The sequence below is a fragment of the Asparagus officinalis genome, chromosome 3 (assembly GCF_001876935.1).
Source record: "Asparagus officinalis chromosome 3, Aspof.V1, whole genome shotgun sequence".
In the NCBI taxonomy this organism is placed as follows: domain Eukaryota; kingdom Viridiplantae; phylum Streptophyta; class Magnoliopsida; order Asparagales; family Asparagaceae; genus Asparagus; species Asparagus officinalis.
The window spans coordinates 26,227,273-26,255,160 of NC_033796.1; the positions used below are offsets into that span (position 1 = coordinate 26,227,273).

The window sequence follows — 27,888 nt, forward strand, 5'->3', positions numbered from 1 at the left end:
CCTTGACAACTCCACGGACAAGGCGAACTCCTGACTGAAAAACATGAAGGGGAAAGTGTCAAATATAATAATTCAGATTTCACAAATTCTACCTATAGCAAACATAGCACCACCCTTTAACTAACATATACATAGACGGGAGTATAAAACTATACAAAAAAATTCTATAGAAATGAATGTTATTCAATATAGAAATATATATTTAATCTGGAGTTGAAATCAAAACTAAGCAAATCAACAAGTAATCATGAATGCTGAACAGACAAGAAGCGTGTAGCCAAAAGCAGGACTAATATAAAGGCGAAAGTACTTTTCACACCTAAATGCAATATCAGATTCTACTTAAAAAAGTCAAATATCAATACATTAATACTAGGTTCTGACAGATTAATAATCTGAAATATCAGGTAAAACAAATTTGACTTTCAAATTTTTTTAATTGTAACAAAATGCCTGTAATTGATATGAAATACTAATATAATAACATGTGAATTATATATTTTCAAAGCGGGGAATCACACACCTTAATTAACTGGTTCGTAGCATACTGCCTCAGGCGAACATCAAAGGATGACAATATTTCATTTGCCTGCCATGAGAGAAAATTTACAATTCAAAACTTCTATAAATAAAGAAGATTTTTCTGAAAAACGACGATCCGGGCTATATTATTAACAACTCAACTAAAAAGAAGTAACTTGATCATACAAACCATGCATCAACAAACAAAAGTTGACCATGTAAGACACATGTAAGATCTTTCACAAACATCTACTGGTGCGGATCCGACGAAAACGAAGTGTTCGAGATCCGACGAAGTAGAACGGTGAACGGCGAAGGTGGTTGAGGTGACTCAGTGAGGGCATGTCTCCTGTCGGCTTGAGGAAGAAGGGGCCGAACAATGTTAAATGGAGGCGGCTTGCTGAGGAGGACCGGAGCGGTCATGAGTGACTCAGGGCTGAGGAGGGACGGAGGCGGGTGTCGGGCTGTTAGTCTGTCGGTCTGAGGAAGAAGGAGGCGGGAGGAAGGCTTATCGCCTGTCGGCCTGAGGAAGAAGGGGCTGGAAAGCGAGTACGGAGGGCCGGAGGTGGCAGGAGGCTGGCCAGAGGCGGGTGAGGAGCCCGTCGGTGCAGTGAGAAGGGCCAGACTCCGGAGGCAGATTGAGGAAGATGAGGGGGGATGAACAAGGGGTGGTTGTGTGAGGGGGCCTAGGGTTTTTTTTTTTTACTTTTGGTTTTGGGTTAGCGGGTTTGTAACTATAATTTTGGGACCCGATTATCCGAAATACTATTATATTACGGATATCCGTATCCGCAACCTTTATATCCGTTACCAAATCCGTATCCGAAAAAAATCCGAAACTAGATTCGTATCCGTTACCATATCCGCCCGGTTTTAAAATTAGTGTACTATATCCGCATCCGTTCAGATACAAATGCGGATCGGTTCGGATATATCCGAACCGTTTGGCACCCCTAGTCGAAGGTGGTGGTAATGGGTTGTCTGAGACTTGGACAGGTCGGGGTAAGGCTAGAGGAATGGCTAGCAAAGTTGCTGGGTGTTGGTTCAGGATTGGGACGGGTAGTTGTGGAGGCAAGGTGTTTGTGGGGGTAGGGGAGGTGGGAGGTGGGAGGTGGATTGGGAAGAGAGAGAGGAAGGGCGAAAGGTAATATTTGGTGTTCTCCCATATTCGTTTGTATGTTGGAGTCGATGGGCAGGGAGTCACTGGAACAAGCTTCGGATGATGTGTATGAAGCCGGGAGAATGACATGATGTGAGATCCAGGTGTCGTATGTCGACTCATCAGGGCAAGCTAGATGCGGATTGAATTTAGACATGGGAAACTCAGACTCAACAAATCGAACATGATGCGAGATGAAAGACTTTTGAGTTTGTGGATCAATACATATATAAGCACTCTGTGTAAGGGAGTAGCCAAGGAAGACACAAGACGTGGAGTGACTAGCGAGTTTGTGAGGCGAGTATGGACGAAGCCAATGATAACACAGATAGCCAAAAGTTCGAAGTTTGGAGTAGTTTGGTGGCGACTTAAAAAGTTTATGAAAGGGAGATGCCATATGAAGAGTGGGTGTAGGGAGACGATTTATGAGGTAGACTACAGTAGAGAAGGCATATGACCAAAAGGAGAGTGGTAAGATAACTTTAGAGAGAAGAGAAAGACATGTTTCAACAATATGACGATATCTTCATTCTGAAAAACCATTATGTTCTAGAGTGTGAGGTGGTGAGGTGAGATGCGAGATGCCATTTGTGGATAAATATGTCGCCAGTCACAGTAGATTTGGCGAGACTAATATATTTCCCCCCGCTGCGCCCCCCCCCCCCCCCGCTTTACTATTTTATTTTTAAAGTAATTTTCAACAAGGGCTTTGAAATGAAGAAAAATGGTGGCGACATTAGATTTACGTTTGAGAGGGTAAAGCCATATGTAGTGAGTGAAGTGATCTACGAAAATGGCGTAGTATTTGTAACCATCAACAGAATAATTAGGTGAAGTCCACACATTAGAATAAATAGTTTGTAGAGGAGAAGTAGACACAATTGATGATTGAGAGAAAGATGGTTTATGACTTTTATTGCAAAGACAGTCATTACAATGAGATTGCTTTGAATTAAACAAATCTAAAGCTAGACCAAATTTAGAGATGATATGACGTTGGATTGACTCGGATGGGTGACCAAGATGATGATGCCCGTCACTAGAAGACACTTTGACACTAGAGTGGGTTGAAGGACAAGGTGCGAGTTGTGAGGTCGGTCATTCATACACATCATCCTTAGGTTGTCCTTCTAACAGTGTTGCCCCTGATAGTAGATCCTTCCCACAAAAGGAAGATGGTAAGAACTCAATAGACATATTATTTGATTTGCAAAATTGAGATATGGAAATAAGATTTCTTTTCATGTTAGGAACAAATAAAATATCATGTAATCTAAATGTATGGGAGGATGCTTTAAGAGAAGAGGAGCTAATTTTGGAAATGTGTAACTCAGTACCAGCACCGATAATAATGTCGTCATACCCATCGTATGGAGCATGAAGGGAGAGGTTGTCGAGATCGGTTGTGACATGGTAGGATGCCCCATTGTCGAGAAGCCATATTGGGATTTCGACATCTGATGATGTGGCAACATGCACCTTTGGTTGCCACTGAGATCCAGTGTGCGAGGTGCGAGGGACACCTTGCGAGGAGGCGGGTACCAGCTGAAAGAGAGGATACTGAGCGACGGTGTGGCCTTGTTGTCGACATCCTTAACACTTGTCGAGATACGACCTCTGCTGGTGAGACGCGGCTTGCGGAACTAAGACGACTGTCATCTTGGAGCGGGGTGTAAAGATTGCGCCTTGTTGGACGTGGAGCGATTTGAACTATTGTACCTGGTCGACGCAACGTTAGCCGTAACGGGGTGCGGGTTGAGCGGATTGAGACTACTGAAGCGCGAGTTCCATGTTGATGAGTTTCTCATGAAGCTCGTCAAACGAGATGGAGTTGTCCCTACCTTCCACTATATCAGCGATTTGGCGATAGTCATCATCGAGACCTTCTAAGATTTTCTCAATGATGTCCTCATGGTCCATTGGTTTGCCGAGTGCAGCGAGGCGATCAGTTCGGCACTTGACATATTGCATATAATCTGAAACGGATTGTGATCCCTTCGTGGCTCGCTTGATCTGGTTCTTGATTTGCTTGATGTGACCACGTGTAGGGCGAGCATAGCCTGTTGGATGAGAGGGATGAGAGAGAGGGAAATTGAACCGACAAGGGCGTCAAACAGCAGTTTGTTTTGTCGAGCCCAATGCAGAAAATCTGGGTTGGGAGCTTTAACATTGTTGGTGGTGATGGTGCGAGGAGGACATGGATGAGATCCATCTATGTAGTTGTAGAGGTCATAGCCGATGAGAATGACCTTAATCTGGAGTTTCCAAGCAATATAATTTGTGAAGGTCAATTTATGGATGGATTGATGGGAAGTGGATGAGTTGAAGGTTTTTGGTTGGATTTTCTGGGTTGGGGATGATAGTGATCTGAGAATCAGTCGTCATAGTGAAGACTGCGACTAGGGTTTGCAAAGGAGTAGTGGGAGGAGGTCTAGAACGGGAGGTCTAGAACGGCTCTAATACCATGTAAAAGTATTAAAATTGATGAATAATGGCATAGCCTTTTTCATTGATATTAGGAGATATTTATAGGATTACAAGAGAATCAATTAGTTTTTTTCATTGATATTAGGAGATATTTATAGGATTACAAGAGAATCAATTAGTTACATAAAATCTAAAACTACCTAATTAGTTACATAATTGTTGGAACTAAAAGGGGTAAGTGAGCTATCAAGATATTAACAGAATATCATACAATAGGAAAGAATCACAGGGCGGTGTCGACTGATACCGCAGGACGTGTCGACTAAGACCGCCTTTGGTGTCGACTCAAAGGGTGTCGTCTCGTCTGAACTCGTCTCGTCTTGTCTCGTGTCGTCAGAGCGTGTCGGCTGACACCGTAGGACGTGTCGACTAAGACCGTCTTTCGTGTCGACACAAGGGGTGTCGTCTTGTCTGAACTCGTCTCGTTTAGCCTCGTCAGAGCGTGACGACTGACACCGTAGGGCGTGTAGACTAAGACCGTCTTTCGTGTTGACACAAGGGGTGTCGTCTCGTCTGGACTTGTCTCGTCTCGTGTCGTCTAGTCTCGTCTTGTCTGGTTGCAATTCCTTAATACTCCATTACGACTGCTCACAGTGACATGACACACATCCAAAATCCCGCAGAGCAAATTGTCAATATATCCATATTATAGCGGATGCAGCATGTCAACAACACACTAGCCAAAAGCGCAGATACGCACCAACCGATATTCTATGTTGTTTGCACTACACTTTTAGCGTACCTAGAATTTAGCTGGGATCTTACAAACGTGATACAGCGAGACTTATTTCACTTGACAAAGGGAGTTCATCTGATCCATGCCATAATAGTAAATAATAAATACATATTGACTGGGCAAAAGAGTATGGTAAACTACCCAAGAATCAAAGTTACTCCAATATCCTGCTAACAAAACCTTGGAGTGAACCAAGTAGATAGCTCCAAGGCGTTAATCTCTCACGTATCATTTTAACGAGGGAGCGTCTTAATACTTCAATATCATAAGCCCCAATTCCTTTCGACCAAGAACGGAACTAGATTACAACACAGAATATATACTATCACCTCTACATCCAATTGCATCAGTTATAACAGCAGTGTGATGTCTGCCCGGACACAAAATAAACCTTGTGCTCCCAATTGTGCCCAAAATAAAAACTACAAAAAAACCTGCGACTGTCACTGGGATCTAGCATCGTATAGCAGAGTACGCTTTTTACATCCAAGAGAGAAAACTTACATCTGAAATTCACCTAATTATCCCACTAAAATATCCCGCTAATAAAAAATAATTTTACTTTTAATTATCCCACTAAAATATCCCGCTAATAAAAAATAATTTTACTTTTAACAATTATCTTAGTTCGCATGAAAACATCCCCATTCATTACTCCCCTCTGAATGATCTTTCCCTCTTAAAAGGCAACTAAATATGTTCTAGATTTGCTCCAATCACTTCGTATTAACCGTACAAGCACGAGCTCCACTTGCGACGGAGTTTATGGTTTTCCAGCTGCATTCAAATAAGACAATCCACACTGTAACCAGATGTTACCAGATTTTTGTCTACCAATCAGCTGACAATAGCCCACAAAATCTTAATCCTTCCAGATTGTCTGATTAAAAGGTTTTTAGTTTTGAATTTACAAATGCAGTTCTATGGTCATAACTGAAACACTCTGTTTTCGTGCTGTTTTTTGAGAGAGCCAAGTAAAACACAAACAAACTGCAGTGAAATACGAAAAACAGGCTATTGAGAGATGCAGTTCTTATCAAAATCCTAAAATTTACAGAAGGCAAGCAAATAATTTGTACGCCCTTCCAAAATGGAAAACCAGTTTATAAATCTGGGTGGAGGGCAAATAATTCAGAATTCTCAAGCAAATAAAAAAATTTGCCGTCTTCAGCCAAGAATCGAGTTTAGCGGGTGTACAATTCCCATAGCGCAAACTTACTGAATAGGATACCTAAATGTTGTTCAATAACTGCAACTAGGGTCTACAATGGTGACCCTTGGACTGATGAAGACCAGGCAGTCAAAAGGTTTAGGACCAGTTTCAACTATGTAATGAAAAGCCTACAACAGATGCACACAACATATACAAAATACAACGCATACACCAGATACAACAATAGCATCTTGCTCTGTCACTACGAGGGCAGAGCTGCTTCTACAGTATTTTAAGAAGCATGGTAAAACTCAAAAGAAGGAAGATCAATAATGTATGTACATCAAGAGGACCGTGCACCATTGAGTTGTTATAATCCTCACGACTGCTTCATGGCTTTTGCAAGTGAAGGACGTCTGAAATGTGAATAGAGGTTAAGGTCAAACTTTATGCTGTTAAGCTGCCCTGGATGCGTTTCAACCTTGGACATACAACACGCAATTTGTCCAAGCATGCAGCATGTATCTGCTCAACAAGGCACATATAGATTAGCGTAAAAGAGTTAAAACTCTAGAGGTCAAGTGGCTATATATATATGTATTTGTACAGATGATATTATTACAAGAAACTTTATAAAAAATGATCATCCCTTGTGATAAATCTTGCACTGGCATCAAATAGAAAACAAAAAATAATCTGTACTGCTTTATAAAACAAGAAAATACTTCATAGCTGACTATTCAAATATTAAAATAATAATTACGTAATTGAAATCATTTCCAGAAAGGATGTGTCATGTTCTCAAAAGAAAAATATTACGCCTCATCCAAAATGAATTCCAGATGGAAAGAAATGTTACTCAACACCCTGATGAATCATCAACTATCTGAACTAGGTAAACCTCAATTGCATTTACATGTTTAATAGTTCATTAAATGTGTGCATGAAAATAGCTCCAAACTTTGTGACAGCCCCATGTTTTGAGGTTTAATTAAGGATCACGATAACCCGTCATGTGTTACTTCCAATGCCAGAAGATATGTTTACCAAGGTTTTTGAGATATAGGGATGCTAAAGAAATCTAATTTCCTCATGAATTTTATCGTGATTTGGGATCCTTCGACTCAAGTTTATATCAGTTTTGCTGAGAGCAACCCCCCCTTTTTCACCTCGAGTGGTCAAATACTATTTTTGTGCCCGATTTCATCACTGGACAACTCCCTGCCTGGGTACTTCTGCCAGTTCTAGTTCTGTTTTTCATGTTGGTTCTTTCTGACTCTATGCCTATACCTGCTTCAGTTAAACGCTGGGTGAAAATGAAAGGTCATAAACACAAGGGGCTGAAGAAATGTATTCAATGGTGCGGTCCTAAATTGCTGTGGTTGTCTTTTTTCAATAAGAACAGTTACATTTCTCTATGTTATTTGTGTTTGGACTCCAAGCATGCTGATCCAATCATATCAGAACTGCATGATACCTCTCTGATATTGGCTGCAAATGGCGAACACAGGTTGATATTAGCCAACAATAACTAATGCATGAAGATCTGATTTAAAATATCAAAAGTTGAATTGACAGTATTTTATATTGGGAATTTTTTTTTAAGTATTGATTTATTCTATGTACCGAGAATTGTAATCTCAAATTGATGAAACCATGGAAACTCCCAATACCAACATCAGTAAAGGTAAACAGAAAACCAAGACTGATGCTGTGGTTTCAAACCTTGATTCCCATTATAAAATAAAAAGTACATTTTCAGCAAAAAGATAAAAGCTTGAAATGTGAACGCAACAGTATGGATCATTACGTATCTCTCTATATTTAGTGTCTCATTACTTTATACAATATTTAGGAGTAACTAAATATTTAATAGTTTGTTCATTTATAAGCACACATAAACATAATCTACACAGCCAGACATAGCATAATGATAAAAGTTTCCGCATTCTCTTGTAGTTTATGGCACCAAAGTGATCAGTCTAATAACAAACTTATCCATATAAATATTATAACACAAATGTCTCAAGGCTTCATCAACCCTCCACTCACAAATTGGTCAATCAATACCCGAAATGCATTTTTTAACATGTATAATGAATCATGACAGTAACACCTCTGAATGTTTTTCCTCAAAATAATTTAACGAACATAAAATGGTTTATGATCTTGCTAACACATGCACTTTCATAATCCAGAATGACTATAACTGCAATAATACTCACCTTAGGGCATGAATGAATATTGAGAGTTTCCAACATCTTACAGCGAGAAATGGCGACTTCTACTGCCTCCTCTGATAGTATTGTACAAGCCTGTGGGCCACATAGACAAAAAAAATATAAGATACAGGAAATAGATCCTGAAGTTTACTTTTGAAACATCTAAACTACCGTACGACAACATAGTTAGTATTCGTAGAAACGGCCTGCACTAATATCTTCAATATGCAAAGTGATTTTTGAACTAACATCCCTTGAAGGATTCGAGGCCAATCTTATATGTGAACTGAGCTGGATAATCTTCTGAGCTAACCAAACATACAACACAATTTGTTGTGTCCAAAGAAATTTTCGCAAGAAATTGTATTCATAATGGCCACGTGTTTAAAGACAAATGTCATATCGGACAAGATACTACGCAACTTTTCAGACTGTTATACACTGTGTCGTGTGTGTTGTGACTCTGTCAGCATATCAATGTCTGTGCAGCATAGTCCATTTCCAATGCAATCCGCCTTTGCTAAAAAACTGGGTATGAGATGCCAGGTAAATTCTGATCTAAAAACACTATTCTTTTTTGGCAAAGCTTCCTCACAGGGAGAGAACCAGGGGGAAGCCAGCCAAAGGAAATACAATTGGAGACATGTAGCAAACTCAAATTTAAATTCCTCTGGCATAAACCAAATATTATGACAGGGAAGTCCACAATACATTACATATTATACTTAGTAGTATCAGTTATGTAATTACCAGAAGCTGAAGATTAGTCAATCTGGGACAATCAAGCTTCAAGATCTCCAAGGAACAACAGTTGCTGAACAGAAAAAAGGAATTAACAAACAAGCAAGTAGTGCTAATAGTTATCCCAGGAGGGAAAATTTTATGACAAACTACGCAATCTATGACGGAAGCAAACCTCAAGTTTAGACTATTAAGATTGAAGCATGCTAGATCCACTTCCTTCAGATTAGCAGACAAATTAAGGTTTAATTTAGATAGATGAAAACAACAAGCTGAAGAAGTGATTGCAACTTTCTTAATGTTGGGACATCCAATGCAGTTGAGAATTTCAAGCAAATGATCAGTCTTCCTGAAAACCTGCTCCTCACTTCCCATAAATACCGAATTTGATGGATAGATATCAACAGCCATGTCAGAGTGATGACTATCACTTGAACACCAAACAAGATCGTGCATATTGGAACAACCATTTAAGTTCACATTGACAAGATTTGCGCAACATGCAAGAAGTCCTAGTATTGCAGACTGCCCAATGGAAGAATAAGATAAATCCAACTCACAAAGGGCAGGAAGAGCACCCTCCTTATAAAGTGCGTCCAAAGAAGAGTCTGTCAAGAACTTGCACGCTGAAAGTTTTAATATCTGCATGCAGAAAAAGAACAGTAAAATACTTGTCACTGAAAGTCTAAGAACAGGTTTTGTTGATAAAATAAACCAAATCTCATCTTTCAAGATAAGCCCGACCTTTAGATGTTCCAATTCTATGTTTTTAGCACTAAGCAAACTTTCTGTTGCCCAAAAGGTTACCATCAAATAGAAAGCGGATGTTCATTCCATAATATTAGAAAAAGAGAAATAACAAGAGGCAATTTGATCAGGCCTCTTTTAATGCAATACTTTGTTCAGAAACCAACCAACCCCAATTAAATAGTTCATTTGGTTCAGCCCCTTCTCAAAGGGGCCAATTGCATGCATACACGCGCGTCGCACATATATATATGTACCATTTTTATGTTTCTTTTATTATGTGGATTATAAATTGTATAACAGCTTGTTTTTGAACTAGACACCCAAACCGCTCATTAGAATCATAGTTCGGAATCCAACAAGTTTCAAGAAATAAATGTGAAGCATAGAATATATGTCCTAGAAATTATAACATCAAAATTAAAACATGTATTTTTTAATTGAGCACATGCCCCGTAAATGTATGCAGATACGCAAGGAGCATCGAAGGAGTTTGGGTACAAATACGGGTACAGGCACCTGTCAGGTACGACTTCAGACAGAAGTACACAGGTAACATAGGGCAAAGATAATCAAAGTATTCTCACCATCATAAACTTGAAATATGTTTTAACTCGCATATATCATGTGATACCATTAATGGAGGTAATAATCGAGAGTAATGGAGGATTTTGGGTGTGAAGGACAGGCAGGCTTTTTTCTGCATTTTTGGGGTGCAGATGGGAGGTTTGGGTTGTGGCACAGTTGGAAGGACAGGCAGGCATCAAGCACAGACCAAGACTAAGCAAGGTGTATAGGCATTAAACACAGACCCTCGATGCATGTTCGGAGTTTCAATGTAGTGGAAGGAAGACTTTAAAATGCCATCAGATACAACCCGGTTCATATCCCACCGGACAGGCATTTAAAGCGGATTTTAAAGAAATAGATCACTGTGTAAAATAGTCCACAGGTTTCAACCCACGAAAAGGGCCCTCAAACCGTGAGGTTATGTCGGATTATGAGCATGTTTGGCAACTTAGATTATAATCCACTTGACTTATAATCCACAAATGGATTATAAGCTTTGTGGATTATAAGCCAAAGTGTTTGGTGATTTGTGGGTTATAAGCCAAAGTGTTTGGTAATGTAGTAGATCATAATACATTTTTAATTGTAGAGTGTTTGGCAAATGGGTGGCTTATAAGCCATCATTGTTGTCAAAATAACCAAAAAGCATTGAATGAGGTTGGAGAGAGATAAATATGGTTGGAATTTTGAGAAATGTGAGAGGTAAATTGTACTTTTACTTGGTCAAATCTTATGGCTAATAAGCCACCAAAAAATAAGCTAGAATACCCTAGCTTATTTTTTAGAGGCTTATAATCCAAAATAAGCCATCTTGACCACTTGCCAAATGTGTTATAACCCTCGACCCTCATTACAACTTCAGAATTTTCGTATAGCAGAAAAAAATAACCTCTAAATCATCCATCCAAAGAGGGAAAAAAGTGCTTACAACAGCAAAATTATGATTCATATAAAGAATTAAAATAAGGTTTACTAGAGCTATAGATCTTGCAAATACATCGAAAGCATAACAAGAGCAACCAAGAACACGAGCAACTTGAAAAACGAATAAAACCAAATAAACAGATGGTTTAAACTGAGCAAGCATAATATATCAAAAACATAGAGGTTTCTAATTGACGATAACAAACAGCTAAAGGGTGACAATGAAATGCAACTACAGTAATCTTATCATAATGAATCATAATAGAGATCAAGCAGAAAGTTAAATCAGCTCAAGCTCAACATATATAAGTATATAACCTTCAGAAGCAAAAGAAAAAAAAAAAGAGTAATGTTAGCATCCACCAAATCGAAATCTAGTGAACTCACCGTTAGCTGAGGACAACTGTCAAAGACAGGCTGTAAATTAGTCAAAAATGTGTATGACAAATCAAGTAGTATCAGATATTTTAGTGAACGCAAGGAAGAAAGCCCAGCAACTCCTATGGATAAACACGAGGACAATACTAGAGATTTGATTAGGGGACAAGAAGCTGAAGCCCTAGCCAATGAATCATCCAAGAGTTGCCTGTACAAGCAAAAAAATATAAACTAAACTAAGTATGCTGTACGTGAAACAAAAACTAAACAAACATGCAAAGAAAAAATATAACCTGCAGAAAGAAGCATCCAAAGACATCAAGGAAGGGCAACTTAGGGACGCTTGAGCCAATATGCCACAACCCTTTAGCTCCAAAACTGCCATTTTCGGTGCTTCAATTCGTAAGGCACTCAGCTTAGGGCAAATTCCTAAATTAAGGGACTCAAGGCCAACCTAGAGGAAAATGAGACGATCAGACTATACTGAAAGCTAACAGATTATAATACTTTCAAGTTAAAAGTGAAATAGAATATATACTTGATAATGAAATGTAGAGAGCATCATATAATAAGGTACACAGATAATTGCAAGGCAAATGGTAATAAATAATGCATGAAGAAATGCAAAAGAGCACTGAGCACCTGCCAAAGTACACAAATATTCCAGCAGTTAAGAAAAGGTTCTATCTTGAACAATGTAAGATGTAATTCCTAGCAGTAATACTATATAAGATGGTCATCCACACTACGTCAGACACCATGGTTTCTAAGAAAGATTTAGTAAAGAAGCTACAATGTCTTTGGCCTCTGAGTTCTGTGAAATTAATTATAGTTTCAACAATACAAGAGGAACACAGCTTTCCATTGTGATAAACATGAAGACATCAACAGGCAAGAACTTAAAACGGTTGAAGAAAACAAATAACTCAGATATGAATGGATAAGGATACCTATTACAAGGATTAGGTATTGTGTAAATAATAATAGGAATATTGATAATAATTAATATATGTTTATTTGACAATCTCACTATGTCAGACACCATGATTTCTGGGGAAGATTTAGTAAAGAAGCTACAAAAAATTTGCTTCCAAGTTCTGTGAAGTTAATTATAGTTTCAACAATACAAGAACACAGCTTTCGATTGTGATAAGCATGAAGACATTAATAGGAAAGATACTGTTATAGCCTGCAAATAACAAATAACTAAGTAAATCTTTCTTGAGTTGTTGACATGTGTCCCACTCCACGGCAAATCAGACATGATCAGAGCCCAGACGACTCGAACTGCTACTGCTACTGCGACTGACTCCATAAGCCGGCAACTTACATGGCTGACTCGAGATGTAGTACTTGTCGACCTACCTATCAGATCAAGCCCATAAGCCTCCACACTCCACCCACTATCTCAACTGACAACTCTCGAGGCCGAGTAAAAAAGCGGTGTTAATCGGCCCTCCAACAAATGACTAAAGAGGCTGTACTTCTCGCCCTTCTCGTAATGAGTCGTTCCTGCTCGACAAGCAGCCCGACTTGTCCCTTCTCGTCAGGCCGAGTCGAAAGATGGTCTTCCTCGAGCCCCCCGCCAACAGTCAGTCACCATCATATTAAATGGACGATCAAAGTCATCATTGCTCTAGCCCACATAGTCTTTATAACTCATCAGAACCGGTTAAAATTGTTGTCGCTTTGCACTAATCACCTAGATTACCATCTTCGTTAGCAGCCGACACTTGTCAGCTGTTTGTCGAGTCAGCTATCTGACTGTCTGACTAGACTCGGCCACAGTTACGTATTTACTCCTCAGCTGGGTATACATAGGAGCTCATTGCGAACTGGGGGAGGGACCAGAGGAAGCTCCGAGGGGGCCACAGGTATGCAACTTCTACACACTTAGAACTATTTTTAATTCATTGATATCTCCTCCACTCAAGCTCAAATACTAACTTGGCTGTCGGAGGAACCACTGGAGAACCTAACTCCGGTCCCCTAACGAGTGTTATTGTGCAGCTCTCTTATACAGACAGGAGACCAGTCTTCAAAAAGAGATGAGGGAACCCACATCACTCATATCGACCTTAAGCCCCGTGCTAAACTCGAGATTACTCGCTAATCTCGCTGTTAGGTCTCAGCACATCAATAGTTTGGCACCTACCATGGGGCCGCTTCATTTCCCTTTTACAAAAGAACGGACAACCTCTTATGCTCAAATCTTGTAAATAAGAAGCTATCATTCTGATAGACTAAAATGACAAGATTACCACGAACATTTTGGGGACTACCTCTCTAAGATATGGGTATCGTTATTCCTTTTATAAATAAGAGATATTTTTATGCTGCGTACTAACCTATACACAGCATTCGCCGTTGGATCTCTATCGACTCAGCACACTTCTGCCACTAATCCTGACATCATTCTCATGTCTATGTCCAGAGTACATAGCACTCCCCAAGGAAATAAATTAAATATACTATCTTTAAAATAAGCTATTCCTTGTGCCATGTACCTATGTGCAGATGTCGGCTTCGACAAAAGACCTTGATACTTTTTCAAGATAAAATCAAGGCACGCCATCGATGAAAGACCTTGGTACCTTTTTAGGATAAAACCAAGGCACGTCAACTCAATCTATTTCGACAAAAAAGATCTTGGCATCTTCCTAAGCCCAAGGCACGTACCCTAAGACCTTAGTCTCATTGCAAGTAAATCCAAAGCACTAATCTAAGTCATCTCAATCCAAAAAACCAATGAATACTCAAAAGTACACGGTTTAAATTAATAAAGACAAATATTTGCGTCTAAAATGTTTGCAGCAAGATATTCACATCTTCCTAAACCCAAGACATGTACCCTAAGACCTTGGTGTCATCGCGAATAAACCCTAGGTAAGAGGTAAAGTAGCACTACTCCCTACACACGAGGCCGAGTCATCTCGACCCGAAGGACCATCTGGTACCCAAAGATATGCAGTTCAAATTAACAAAAACAAAAATATTTCTATCTAAAAATATCTACAGCAAAACATTGGCGCATTTATAAGCCCAAGGCATGCATTTTAGAACCTTGCGATCATATTCAATAAACAAAGTATGAGGTCGAGTTACCATATTCACCATAACGGCTAATTCGCCTCGACTCTATAGCAAACATGGACTCAAACAAAGCAGAAGACAAATGCAAGCAAGAAAGATGCAAAAATCGAGAAGGCAAAAATCTGATTTTTTTTTCAACTTTCATCTGTACTCGGCCAGCCGAGTTTTCAAGTGAAAGGGGGTCACTTATAGCCTGCAAATAACTAAGTGAATCTTTCTTGAGTTGTCAACACACGTTCTACTCCACACCAGATCAGACATGATCAGAGCCCAGACGACTCGAACCACTACTGTAGCCGACTATATAATATGACAACTTACATGGCCGACTTGAAAGGTGGTACTTGTCGTCTTACCTATCAGATCGAGCCCACAAGCCTCCACACTCTACCCACTATCTTAACCAACAACTCTCGATGGCGAGTAAAAAAACGGTGTTAGTCGGCCCTCCACTAGACGACTGAAGAGGCAGTACTTCTCGCCCTTCTCGCAAGGAGTCGTCTCTGCTCGACAGGCAACCCAACTAGTCCATTCCCGCCAAGTCGAGTCAAAAGGCAAACGTCCTCGAGCCCCCCACTAATAGCCAATCACCATCACATTAAAAATGCACGATCAAAATCATCATTGCTCTAGCCCTCATAGTCCTTATGACTCATCAAACCCGATTAGCACCAAGCAATTGTTATCGCTTTGCACTAACCACCCAGATGACAATTTTTGCCAATCTGTTAGGTGTCTGTCGAGTCAGCTGCCTGTCTGGACTAAGCCACAACTCGGTCATAGTTACATATTTACCCCTCAGGTGGGTATATATAAGGGCCCATTGCCTACTAGCAGAGGGGACTGGGGAGAGGGACCAAAGGAAGACCCAGGGGGGCACAGGTATGCGACTTTTGCATACTTAGAACTATTTTCAACTCATTGATATCTCCTCCACTTAAGCTCAAATACTGACTTGACCGTCGGAGAAACCAACTTTGGTCCTCTAACAAGTGTTATTGTGTAACTTTCTTATACAGACAGGGGACCGATCTTCAAAAAGCGATGAGAGAACCCACATCACTCGTATCAACCTTAAGTCCCTTGCTAAACTCGCGATTACCCGCTAATCTCGTTGTTGAGTCCCAGGACATCAACAGATACCTATTACAAGGATTAGGTGGTGTAAATAATAATAAGAGTATTGTCAATAATTAATATGTGTTTATTTGATAATCAAGCTGTTATGCATAAATGTAAATTAAAAAATTAACATTAGGTTAATATTTTCTCCTATTCCTCCAGGATGAAAGAGAAATGTAGCTCCACTCAGTCTTTGAATTTATTATTAAGAATATTATGAAATACTACAATTAGAATGGAAAATTGGTCCCGTTTGAAACGATTCTTAGGATCTCAAATGTGCCTTCTGCATAACTCTTTTTTGCTTCTATCTCACACCAATGTATACAGACTTCGGCAACTGCAAAAGAAGTTTAATTTAAGCAAAAAAGATTGAGACCCATGTTTGAATGGGAAAGATAACATTATAATGTAAAATGTCAATAAAAATAATAAAATATATCCATGTAATACAGATCAAATCTCCCAACCAAAAACCTAGCCCCAAATAAGTTAAACCATGACAAACGGTAAACTTTAAAGGCAATAAAATGGTAACAATTATTTTCCGATTTTATGAAATTGAACAAACTGCACAAAGAAGAGTACTCTGGGATTTTAATTAATCAATAAAATGATGTCAGCTTAACTTACAGGACAGAATGAAGCTCTCTCTAGATGATCACAACCATCAAGGTTCACTGTTAGAAGATTAGGACATGACAGATCAAGGACAGTCATTGCACGACAACCAACTAGAGAAAGATTAACCAGAGAACTACTGGTTAACCCCACTGCAGTTAAACTCTGTTGAAAAGGGGGAAAAGAAAAAAATATAAGTATTCAGTATTCATCAAAAGTTCCATGGAAAAGACATCATCACATGAACTCGTACAAAAGTCATAAGCACAATTGTATTCTTCTGTATAATGCGTTCAAAGAAAATCAGCGAAGTACAGGCAGATCCTTAATATGCTATTAATGTCTGTCTCTAATAATAACTGAGATCAAGGAAGTGTTGATGCCTATAGACTTTTTAGCTGCATAGGAACTAAAACCTCTGCACATGGTGAGAACTAAAAAAGCCATGCCACATAACAGATTTCAGAAGATATGAATAATCAACGAGACAAAAAATTATACAACTTATTCCATGACAATGCACCCAAAAAATCAGTACCTACATGCATTTATGAAAGTCAACCTGATAAATTAGCATCTTGAAATGAGTTCAACAGTTTATCTAGCAAAATAATAATTCAAGTACATGTAATTACAATTTGTAAGGTTATCCCATATAAGATGATGATTACAAGCATCATGATTGAAATTGATGCATGACCACCACAAAAATGTAGAAACGTGATATTAGTCTGACACGGAAACAGAATCTAAGGTAATTAACTTCTCTGAATATACAGGACTTTGACAGGTGCCTTCCTCTTGAACTTTGCATGGTAAAAGGTCAGTAGTCATTTTCAGCTTTGATGCCAATTTCTCCGAAGTAATAGAGACCGCACCAGGAGAAGGGTTTCTGGTAGGCATTTGGGATGTTGGGCCAATCAGGTGTCTTCATTCAAGAGACGGTATAGAGAATAAACAAAAAAAAGTGAGATGTCAGAGGGCAAAGGAAAGAGTTGTGTTGCCAAAGATCAATATCATCATCATCAGGCAAAAAGTCACTAGGACAAACATTGGCATCAGAACAACTATATAACTATATTATCTCCATTTCAAAAGATTGAAGCAATACGAGTCTAATGATCAGCACACACCAACAAGAAAAAATTAATAATGATAATACGAACTTCCCAGATTTGGTTTAACCTTTACGTAAAAGGTCAATTAGTATTACTCTTCGGCTCTTCAATCAGTGAAGTTTTATAGAGTAAACCTAAGACAAGTTCTAATTTTGATGTTCCACAAGAATGCCAGTACTGATGCAAAGAACTCTTGACGAACATAAGTTCTCGTGAAGTTAAAGAGTACAAAAGAAAGTATCTATCTGCATACGTATAAATCTGATAGATTAACACAATCGAAATAGAAGCAACAAACCTCACAATTGTCAAGAACCAGCGTTCTGAGCAATGAACAGCCTCCACCATTGCTAAAAACTTCACAGATAGCATTGGTTAAAGATTCACAATCACTAAGATCCACTTCTTGCAAGTTGGGGCATTGCAATAACAGGGTGGACAGGCTTTCCTGCTTTTGAAGCACGAGTTTCTACAGTAAAAGACAAACTTTTCAAACCAATCGTTAAAGAGCAAAAAAATAATTTTGCAAAAGGTAGTCAATGGATTAAAGCTGACCTGGAGTGCATGTGATGTGATATTAATGCGGATGAGTGCTGAACAATTTGAAACCTTGATACACGAAAGTACAGAACTCCGTAGATCCAAATCTACAAACCTGGACGCAAAGGATTCAAGCATATTATACTTCTTCCAAAGGAGATGGGGCTACACAATTGGGAGGTAAAGAGACTTACTTGCGACAATGTACAAGACTGATATTTCGCAAGTGTGGTAGATCCAAAGAGACAGATGTTAACAGTCCACAGTTAACAAGCTGTAATGACTGAGCCCATAACAAAAGCAAAACAAAATAACATATAATTTAGCAACAGCTGCCAAGAAGCAAGAGTATCCAATTTAGAGAGCAAGGACAAACCTCTGACCTCTAGCATGCGGCTATAAGATACTGCAGACATTGAAGTTGAAGTTATACCCTCGCAGCTATGAAGTTTCAGATCAATCAACATCGGTAACCTTACAGCCTACCACCATGATTTATAACCGTGTGAGTTAACTTACTTAGAATACAGGTGCTTGCAAGACGGCAATTAAATAAATAGGAATTCACAAGGACAAACCTCAAGGGCAACGTTCGGACAATATGATGCATCAAGAACACAGAGATTAGGGCAAGCGAAAGCTATTTCTCGAAGAGTTTCATCGCTTACACATGAACAAGATGACATGTCCAACGATGCCAATAAAGGGCAGGAAGTAGCTGCTGAACGGATTCCAGCATCAGATAGCTTGTGGCAAGAAGACAAATCTAATTCATGTAGTTGTGGGCAAATAAGCACCACATGAGCCATGCTAGTGCGCCTCAGTGACAAAGTCTGAAGTTGAGGGCATCTGTTAATTATCACAAGCTTTAAAGTTGGTTAGTGCCGTCTTACTAAAGAAGAATTCTATGCCACAAATTTTAGAAGTATCCACCTGACAGAAATGCGGAGAACACGACATTTAAGAATATCAAGCTCGCGTAACCGATCATGATATATAGCAATCTCTTGGATGCCATTACCAAGTGATGCATCACAGATGCTCAATTTATTCAATGCAGGACAATCTGTCAAAGCATGGAAGAAATTATCGCCAAGCTGCCCTTTCCCCAATGTCAGAGTTTCAAGTAGTCTGAAAGTTGATACAGCACATAAAGAAAGCTTGTAGGTAAAAAGATTAGATTGATTTCAAAAAAGATATTAAATGAAGATAAACAATTAGATGATGTGTGAAACCTAAGAGAAGCCATGGCCTCCATGGCAAGCATATCGGAGTTATAGACGCCGGATAAATTCACTTCATTTGCATTTGGATAACGATGACAAATAGCCTCAACTGCAAAATCCAACCAAGCGGTAAATAAATTAAGACAATCCTATAATCTGTGAAAGCAGTAAAAAAAAGTATTCAGGATTCTACAGTCATGCTGGTGCTGGTTAATATATCATAATGCAAAGAAATATAGTCTTGAACAGGTAGGTAAACCAGATGACTTGGAGAAGCACATGTCAATATATAGAATCATATTTATCTCATTGATGAAAAAAATGGAAAGCTGCAGCTAATCCGAATAAACTAGACTAGCAAACAATTTATATTTATGACGCAGAATTGGTAGGTATGCATTGATTATCCATTAATTATATACTCATCTGAATACGCCAGCAAACAATTACCTTGTATCTCTTTCCTTTTATATTCCTTTTATACTTTCTCTGCATCTTTCTGAAATCTGAACTACAGGAGGGGCTAATTCTTTAAAAAACCTCTACGTTCTCCAACTAATCAAACTACATGTGACTTTATCCTCTTCATTACTACTTCAGATATTAGCAATCTCTCTCTCTCTCTCTCTCTCTACATGTGACTTTATCCTCTTCATTACTACTTCAGATATTAGCAATCTCTCTCTCTCTCTCTCTCTCTCTCTCTCTCTCTCTCTCTCTCTCTGCTTATTACTGACCAGTATCATTAGCCCAAAAATAAAGCTACTCTCCATTTTAAAGCATTTTTTACATGGTTGGAACCCAAATCCTTTAGATAGATCAGTAAGGATCCATTTAGCATTAGCTAAACAATTAGAAGTAGAGCTCAGATGAAACCCAGGAAGGGGGAAAAAACCCTTTGGAAAGGAAGCATCACAAGAGGGAAAAAATATACAAAGAAACAGGAATTTGGCCTTCAACCCCAGACCCACAAAGAAAAGAAAAAATAAGCCAAAACCCACAGAACAAGGAAAAAGGGAAGAAATGTCCCAGTTAGCAAACACCAAAAATACAAAGTGAATTGCTTTCATCTGAGTCTCACAAAAAATAAAGGAAATAAAAAATCATTAATGTATGCCAACTTGTGCTAAAAGCAACCAGATACTAGCCCATGAGCTATAAAGGGTTAAATTCAACTAATTAATTGTGGATTCCTGCAAGTATCTTCATATTGTAGTCATAGAAAATGAGATAGGCAAACCATGATATAACAGTGGGCACAAAACTCCACATATTCCCCACAGAAGTACAACCGTTTTAACTATAAAAGTTGCCTGTCTTCGTCCGATGCAACTCCTTCAGATATAACCAAAACAATCCAGTGGACACGCCCAACTAAAATGCTTAGATTTGACAGGTTGAGAAAGACCTCTCCTATAAAACATATTTCTTAAGAGTATTAATGAACTAATGGATAGGACGAACGAATTAACGAACTTGATGAATGACTTCCACCAGATTGAACCAGAATGAAATTGCCTGCTACAGTGCTACTGGAAAGAAAATTGACAAAGAAACCTCCAGGGTATAAACCGGACACTGCCAACACTGCACAGTGGCACAGCCAAAGTAATGTCAAAACCCACATGGCAAAACATATTCTTTAAAGGATGGCTATTCTGTTCATGAAAGTTCTAATGGAAATATTGTCATAGAGCAAACTCTAGACTACGTTTATGAAATCTATAATCTGGTATTTTTGTTTGGGCTTTTTTATCTAACAGAACAACAGAAATAATTGCACCCTGAGTACTACACAACTTCATGGTATATTACAATTGACTTCCTCTAATGACCAGGTGCACTGAGCACCGATTGCATTATAAAGACATGGGCAGTGTTCATCTCTTAAAACAGTAATTACATGCAGCACCTATCTGCATCATAATTAGTACAAGATTCATGACAAGAGAAAAACAGAAAGCATACAGTTGTTCTGGGAGATTCCTGTATCTTCAAAATTTAAGCATCTCCAGAAATCCTCGTGCACACTAGCTATTTGCCACTGCTTGCATGTTGCACCAGCTTTACATAAATCTTTTAGGCTCAGAAAGGAGAAGACCTGTAACCATGGTTGAAAACTTCAACAAAGACTGATTGGACTAAAAGAAACAAGCAAACAACAAAGAAATTACAAAAGCCTACCAGATGTAACAGATCTTCAGTAAGATCCATTCTGATCTCTATATCTTCAGCTTTGCTGGCACTGGGCTCGTTTTCATCATCATCCCCACCGGCATTAGAGTTCATTGACATTTTACCCCCACCATCATCCTGATCTCTACATTTCCAACTGCTTCCAGTATCAGAAGGGAATAGTGAAGCCTGAGAATTGACGTGATCACCAGAGGCAGGTGGGACAGATGCTTCATTACCAGAGGAGGTATGGTGCATTGTCCTGTAATAGAAAAGTTGTAAAAAGTTAAAGCCACTCAGATATAAAAGTAAAATGTTGCTACTCAGATTACTTAGTGTGCAGTACAGGATACAACCTTGACTCCACAAAGACACAATGCAAACGTCTAAGACCTATTTGAAAATGCCAGTGTAACCTCCGCACACCTATTCATCTTAATAGCATGCATCTGTTGTCTTGTCTTGCACCAAGCAAGATACTTCCCAAGAGGTCACCCATTTGCAAAGCATGAGAACATCATAATGACTCCCATACCCATATCTGACACGTGTCCATACACTTCATGAACAATCAGTAGTCACATATACAACACACGTAACCATGTCCGCGCAAAAACACTGACATTTCAGGTTCAATCCACTAGTAGACACTGTTTCTCTAGCTAGATCATAAGCGTTTTTTTAATTAGACTGTAAATCACTAAAGAACTAATAAATTAAATAATCTTCAGAATACATAGCATTGCTATTGTGAGCTTTAGGGTACTCCCTACAGTCAAAGAGTTTTAAAAAATTATAAATTAGCGTTGCTATTGATATGTGATTCCTTAGACATTATATTATTCCTTAGATGTTATCTTTCATGTATATTATATAATATTACACGTAATAGCCATGTCCACACCCTACTTCTTTACAAACTCTTCGTCTCCCATCTATCTTGCAGTCGTAGTTATACCTAAACGGTCACCCATCATAGGAGCTATTATATATTGGAAGGCCCAGCTACCATCTACCAAATGTGGTAGTGTGGTATATTCACATTTTCTACATACTCCACGCATCAATGCAGACACGGGACAGGACAAGATATGCAGCAATGCAGCTATGCAGATATGAAGATTATAAAGATCCCTATGATACATGTCGCGTTCATGGCTACAAATAATATCATATACACAGAGAGACGCGTCAATTTGGTTTTATGCCCGGGAGGTCAACTATGGAGCCCATACATATTTTGAGAAGGCTGATGGGGAAATACAAGGGAAAAAGAAAAGATCTACACGGTTTTCATTGACCTGGAAAAAACTTATGATAAGTACCTAGGGAGCTAATGTGGTAGGTTTTAGAAAAGAAACACGTATCTAGTTTATATATTGGTGTGATTAAAGATATGTATGATAGACTACCAACTAAAGTAAGAACTACTGAAGGAAAATTTAAGTCATTTGCTATAACCATAAGTTTACATCAAAGGTCAGCCTTAAACCCTTATCTTTTTGCTTTAGTTATGGACCAACTTACTAGACATATTCAGGATGAAGTTATTTGATGATGATATAGTATTAGTTGACGAGACTAGAACAGGTATAATTTCTAAAGTAGAAATATGGAGGCAAGCTCTTGAAACTAAAGGTTTTAAAATTAGTAGAACAAAAACAGAATACATTGAATGCATTTTTAGTAAAATTAAAAGAAGAAAAGAACCTATAATACATAGTGATGGCCAAGAAATAGCTAGAAGTAATCAATTTCTTTATTTAGGATCAATCATTCGGCATGATAGTGGGATTGAGGAAGATGTTGTCAATCAAATCAAATCGAGAGGATTAAAATGGAGGAGTGCTGTGTGAACGTAGAATAAACATGAGAAAGAAAAATTTTATAGGATAGTTATAAGACGAATAATGTTTTATGGTTCGGAATGTTGGGCAATTATAAAACATGTGCAAAAAAATGAGTGTAGCAGAAATGAGAATGTTGCGATAGTCTAGTGGATATACACTAAATGATAAGATAAGAAATGAATGCATCCGTAGTAAATTAGAGGTTGCTCCTATTGAGGATAAAATGAGAGAGAATCAATTAAGGTGGTATGGTGATGTACAACGTAGACCTTTTAGTGCACCGATTAGGAAAAGTGACGATATTATAGTTAATGGAGCAAAGAGATCTAGAAATAGATCTAAAAGAACTTGGTTGGAAGCAATCAATAAAGATATGATTATGCTTAAGTTAACAGAGGAGATGACCCATAATAGAGCGGAATGAAAAAATATGATTCATGTAGCCGACCCAAAGTATTTGAGATAGAGGCTTTGTTGTTGTCGTTGTACACACAGAGACACGCGTGCAGCCACACATGCCGCCGTCAAGTCAAAGTTCATAATAACACATCAAAATATTACATATAAACCATAAATCCCTGATCGTATAAACCATGAAAAATAAATGGCATCCAACCTATATTTATTGTCTCAAAGATAGTTCAAGGTTGCAAACTAGCATCTTGCACGTGCCTTTGTGTATATGTGTCTCAGATATGGATATGTGCCCATGAGATATAGCTAATCCCCACCCCGTTTAGAAAGTGACAACCATATAAATATAGCTATAGCTAACCCCCCCCCACCCCACCCCCACCCTATTAGACTATGACATCATGCAATGCTTCACCAAGCACGTGAGATTCAACAGACTGTCACATGACTTCTCTAAAGGGTGACATAAATTAACAAGGTGTCCCCCACCAAACAAATTTAAGAGCCAATTGAAGATCTGATACTTTTTCAACATAGTTTTAGGTTCCATATGACATTTAGTTAAACATGATCTGACCAATATTATAACATGATACCATTCATCACACCTTAAGCCAGGAACTTCTTGGAAGACCGTCCTGAAATTACTCTCTGCTGCAGCAGGCTTAACTATGTAGCTATTCAGGTTAAAACATCCTAGCTACAATTAATTCTTGTTCGGAATTATTGTACACGAGAGATACCTTATATCTCACGTCTTGTGTGGGATTATTAACTTTATTTTAGTTGTAACATACTAGGCCTATTAAGGATGCTGGCACCTCATTCAGTCAAATATTTCATGAGACCACGTGAGGTTCTAAAAATGGCCACATGATTCAAAAGGTGGCTGTCAGGAATTCAAGATGTGGCTCCTATCATCTTCTTATGTTGTGTGGCTCTTTACTTCGCTCATAACTTAGTTCCATGTCATACAATTGGTGGTAGTTCATGATACCATCTTTATCCGAGTAACATGTTAAATATTAAGCTAAATACGGCATAAAGAATTTAGGCATTTAACATTCCGGTCAAATTACAGATGCTCGCTTATAGGAATTTGCTAGAATGATCAACATAATTCCATAATGGGCTTAAACAAATGAGAAGTTTTCATGTTTAATGCGAATTAACAGGGTGTGTGCACAGGAGAGAGAGTATGACCAGAAACATGCAAAATAGAGGTTTTGTGGAGAGGAAGGCGGATTTTACATAATTTTAACTTGAGAATGACCATCGATGATTCCCGAAAATACTAATGAGAATATGTGCAATTTATACCGATCTAATGTTCTAGGTGATCTCTCTTCAGAATCATTCATTTCTGTGACTAAAGACGTGTCACAGAAATCCCATCTTAAAGAGCAAAAGTGTAATCACACTTCTCCATATCTTAAAGTATCTACTAGAGGCCCAATTGACAAACTTAACATTTGGTTGCATGTTGCTGAAAAAGTAATGCAAATCGAAATGCACAACTCTAATTAAGGTAGTTGAAGAAGAAATAATTTGTTTGATAACTTCCTTTTCCAATTCCAACTACAGAAATAATTATCTAAAATATTAATTAGTTAATTAACTTTCCTTACATTTTCCAAATGAAAAACACTAAAAGGACAGTTAAGCTAAACAGTTAAACCTACCAAAATTACTAATGCCATCTTTTTCAGTGTGATTCCTAAAAGACCAGCAGGAGTTCTAACTAAACCTTTGACCCTGCATTTTGTTTCAACTATGCATGAAGATCCAAAAACAAGTAAACACACTAACCTGCGGTCTGTCTTGTGAGTGGAGCCCCATGGAACTAAACTACAAGCAAAAAGCATGGATACTTATAATATGAAGCTATACCCAGCGTCCAGCGCTCCAACAACCAACAATTCCTTGGACACTCCTTTAATATGTGCACCGCATAGCCAAATTTGCAAAAAATAGGATACGGGGATACGTCGTATATGTACATACTGGAACCAATAATTTATATGACATCAATATTGTTTTTTCATTCACACTGTTATGTAAACTAAAATCTCAATAACAATTTTATGTGTTTTTTCTTGTGTAGATTATAAATTGAAAACCCACTTGCTTTTTAACTAGATACCCAAAGGCCCCTTTAAAATCATACTAATCAACTGAGTTTGAGCTGAAATGAATCTGAAATGAGTTCAACAAGGTGCAAAAGTTTGAGGTGAAGTGTGAAAGATATGTCCAAGAAGTGTATCTCAAGTGTCTTAAACTGAAACATGTATTTTATAATAAAGCATATGTCTTAAACACTGCATATATACATTCAAGAAGTGTCCAAGGAGAGCCGAAAAGGGATATGGAAAATATCGGACACAGATACGGGAGCCTAGATTAAGTGTCCGTGTAACCAAGGGCATTACCACACATGTAATCATTACAAAACTCTGCATTTAGAATAATTGCTTAAACCCTTGAACGTATGGCCAGATGTATGTATGCATATACGTAAACTTTTGCTATATAAACTGTAATACACAAATAGATATATTCTAATATCATGTTATGTGATGTTTGCGTCCTAAATTTTGAAGAATTTGAGGCCATGTGTCCATGCTGCTAAGAACTAAATAAACCATAGAGCTGGCAAAATAGAGGGAATATACCCAAGGAACTAAACCTCTAAAGAACAGACAAAAATATGAGAAACAGACATGGGGCTTGGCTTGTCAATGCAACACAATATATAGCAAATCTCACTTAGACAGAAATATATTGCATACACAAAATATATGCAAGGCCAGAAATCAAAAGATTTCAAAACTATACATACAGATAAACCATACATTGATTAAAGTAATAAGCTAAAAACTCACGGCGTGAAGCCAAGAACTTTTGGTCTCTTATAATCTCTACACCCGTCCAAACCCGAATCCGCATGTTTGATACCAGCCTCAAGACTTGTTTGTAACACATTTCTCAGCTCGCTCCTGCACATGAATGTCTCAACTAGACTCGAGCTTCCAACGGTCAGATCAAATGAACCAAGCCATCTCTCCATACTCCTCGCAGGATTTGAAGGCGATCCTGCAACTGAACCCCACCTTCCCAATGATAACTCTAGTTCCAAGCTTTCAGCTTCGTCCTCCGACACCTCTTTCTCTTCTTCAACTTCAGTATCAACATCCACCATTTCCTTCTGATGACATTTTGCGGCCATGTCAAATCCTAAACCCGGAGGGGAGAACAGATAATTCCAATACTGCCCTAATGTCAAGAACAATTCGTTAAAAGATGCGTAATTTTAAGAGTCTAAAATCTCAATCTGATCTAACAATTTTAGGAAATTTAAAGAAAATGGTAAGAAATTCACGACTACACAAATCCCACGCTCTTGCCATAAATTTTACATCATCTCCACAACAGGCTCTATAAATTTACAAACTCACAACATTACCATCCCCATCCTGGGTCTATAAATTTGAAACCCAAAAAAGGCTACCATTTTATCATTGCATAACACCCCTCCATCCAAACCCTAGAATCACGAACGGAAACTATAAAAGAGCAATTATACGCGAAAAGCTACCATCTTTTTCAACCACAACGAATCCCTCTGCTAATTCTGAAGGACAAAGGCGCGATCTTTAACTGTTTGCTTATCAAACTAGGAACAATATTGGTGTGAATTTCGAAAAGATCTTCATCCTCTTCCTCTTCCGACCTCGAGATCGAACTGCAAGGAACAAATTCGGAGGGTATTTGACGAATTATCAAGTTTTTCACTTCCAGAGATCTCAAAATTTTCGATACGGAGAAGGGTAAGAAGAGAGAAATTGGGAGATTTTGGGAAGAAATGGGAAGTCGTACGTATGAATGAACTATGGCTCATACTAGAAATAAAGGAATAATTCTAGGGACAGAGAATAAATAGCACCTATTTTCACCCGGTCACTATATACGGGACCCACATTTAGTCTGATGTAGATGAATTCTATGCGGGAAATTTAAACGTCGTTGATTTATCGTTCAACGGAGGATGGAGAAAAGCGTTTAAAACTAATCTGAAAAATGAGTTTGCAAA

At 38.4% G+C, this 27,888-nt stretch overlaps 1 protein-coding gene across 4 annotated transcripts; it reads right to left on the reverse strand.

Annotated features, from left to right (window-relative positions):
- LOC109833509 (F-box/LRR-repeat protein 15-like) lies at positions 5,974 to 27,686 on the reverse strand. Of its 4 annotated transcripts, none has more exons than XM_020401204.1 (18): positions 27,457 to 27,686; positions 26,681 to 27,066; positions 21,544 to 21,796; positions 21,328 to 21,460; positions 19,369 to 19,468; positions 19,067 to 19,264; positions 18,712 to 18,982; positions 18,517 to 18,615; positions 18,328 to 18,416; positions 18,149 to 18,248; positions 17,892 to 18,062; positions 16,488 to 16,640; positions 11,933 to 12,093; positions 11,649 to 11,847; positions 9,196 to 9,662; positions 9,030 to 9,093; positions 8,283 to 8,372; positions 5,974 to 6,582 (listed from the first exon to the last, which is right to left on the reverse strand). In XM_020401204.1, exons 2-18 carry the CDS (start codon positions 27,022 to 27,024, stop codon positions 6,505 to 6,507), a joined length of 2,970 nt encoding a protein of 989 aa, XP_020256793.1. In that variant the 5' UTR covers positions 27,025 to 27,066; positions 27,457 to 27,686; the 3' UTR covers positions 5,974 to 6,504. The 4 variants fall into 4 exon arrangements, with proteins under 4 accessions (XP_020256793.1, XP_020256792.1, XP_020256790.1 ...); XM_020401203.1 differs by having other exon boundaries at positions 26,681 to 27,071; XM_020401201.1 differs by having other exon boundaries at positions 27,394 to 27,686.

Bases quoted from the DNA above. Each gene is read 5' to 3' on its own strand.
- LOC109833509 (XM_020401201.1), bottom strand. The intron at 21,461-21,543 runs GTAGGCTTTTGT...CCATGGTTACAG, and splicing joins CTGAAGATCTGTTACATCTG to GTCTTCTCCTTTCTGAGCCT. The intron at 8,373-9,029 runs GTAATTACATAA...TGTGGCCCACAG, and splicing joins TGACTAATCTTCAGCTTCTG to GCTTGTACAATACTATCAGA.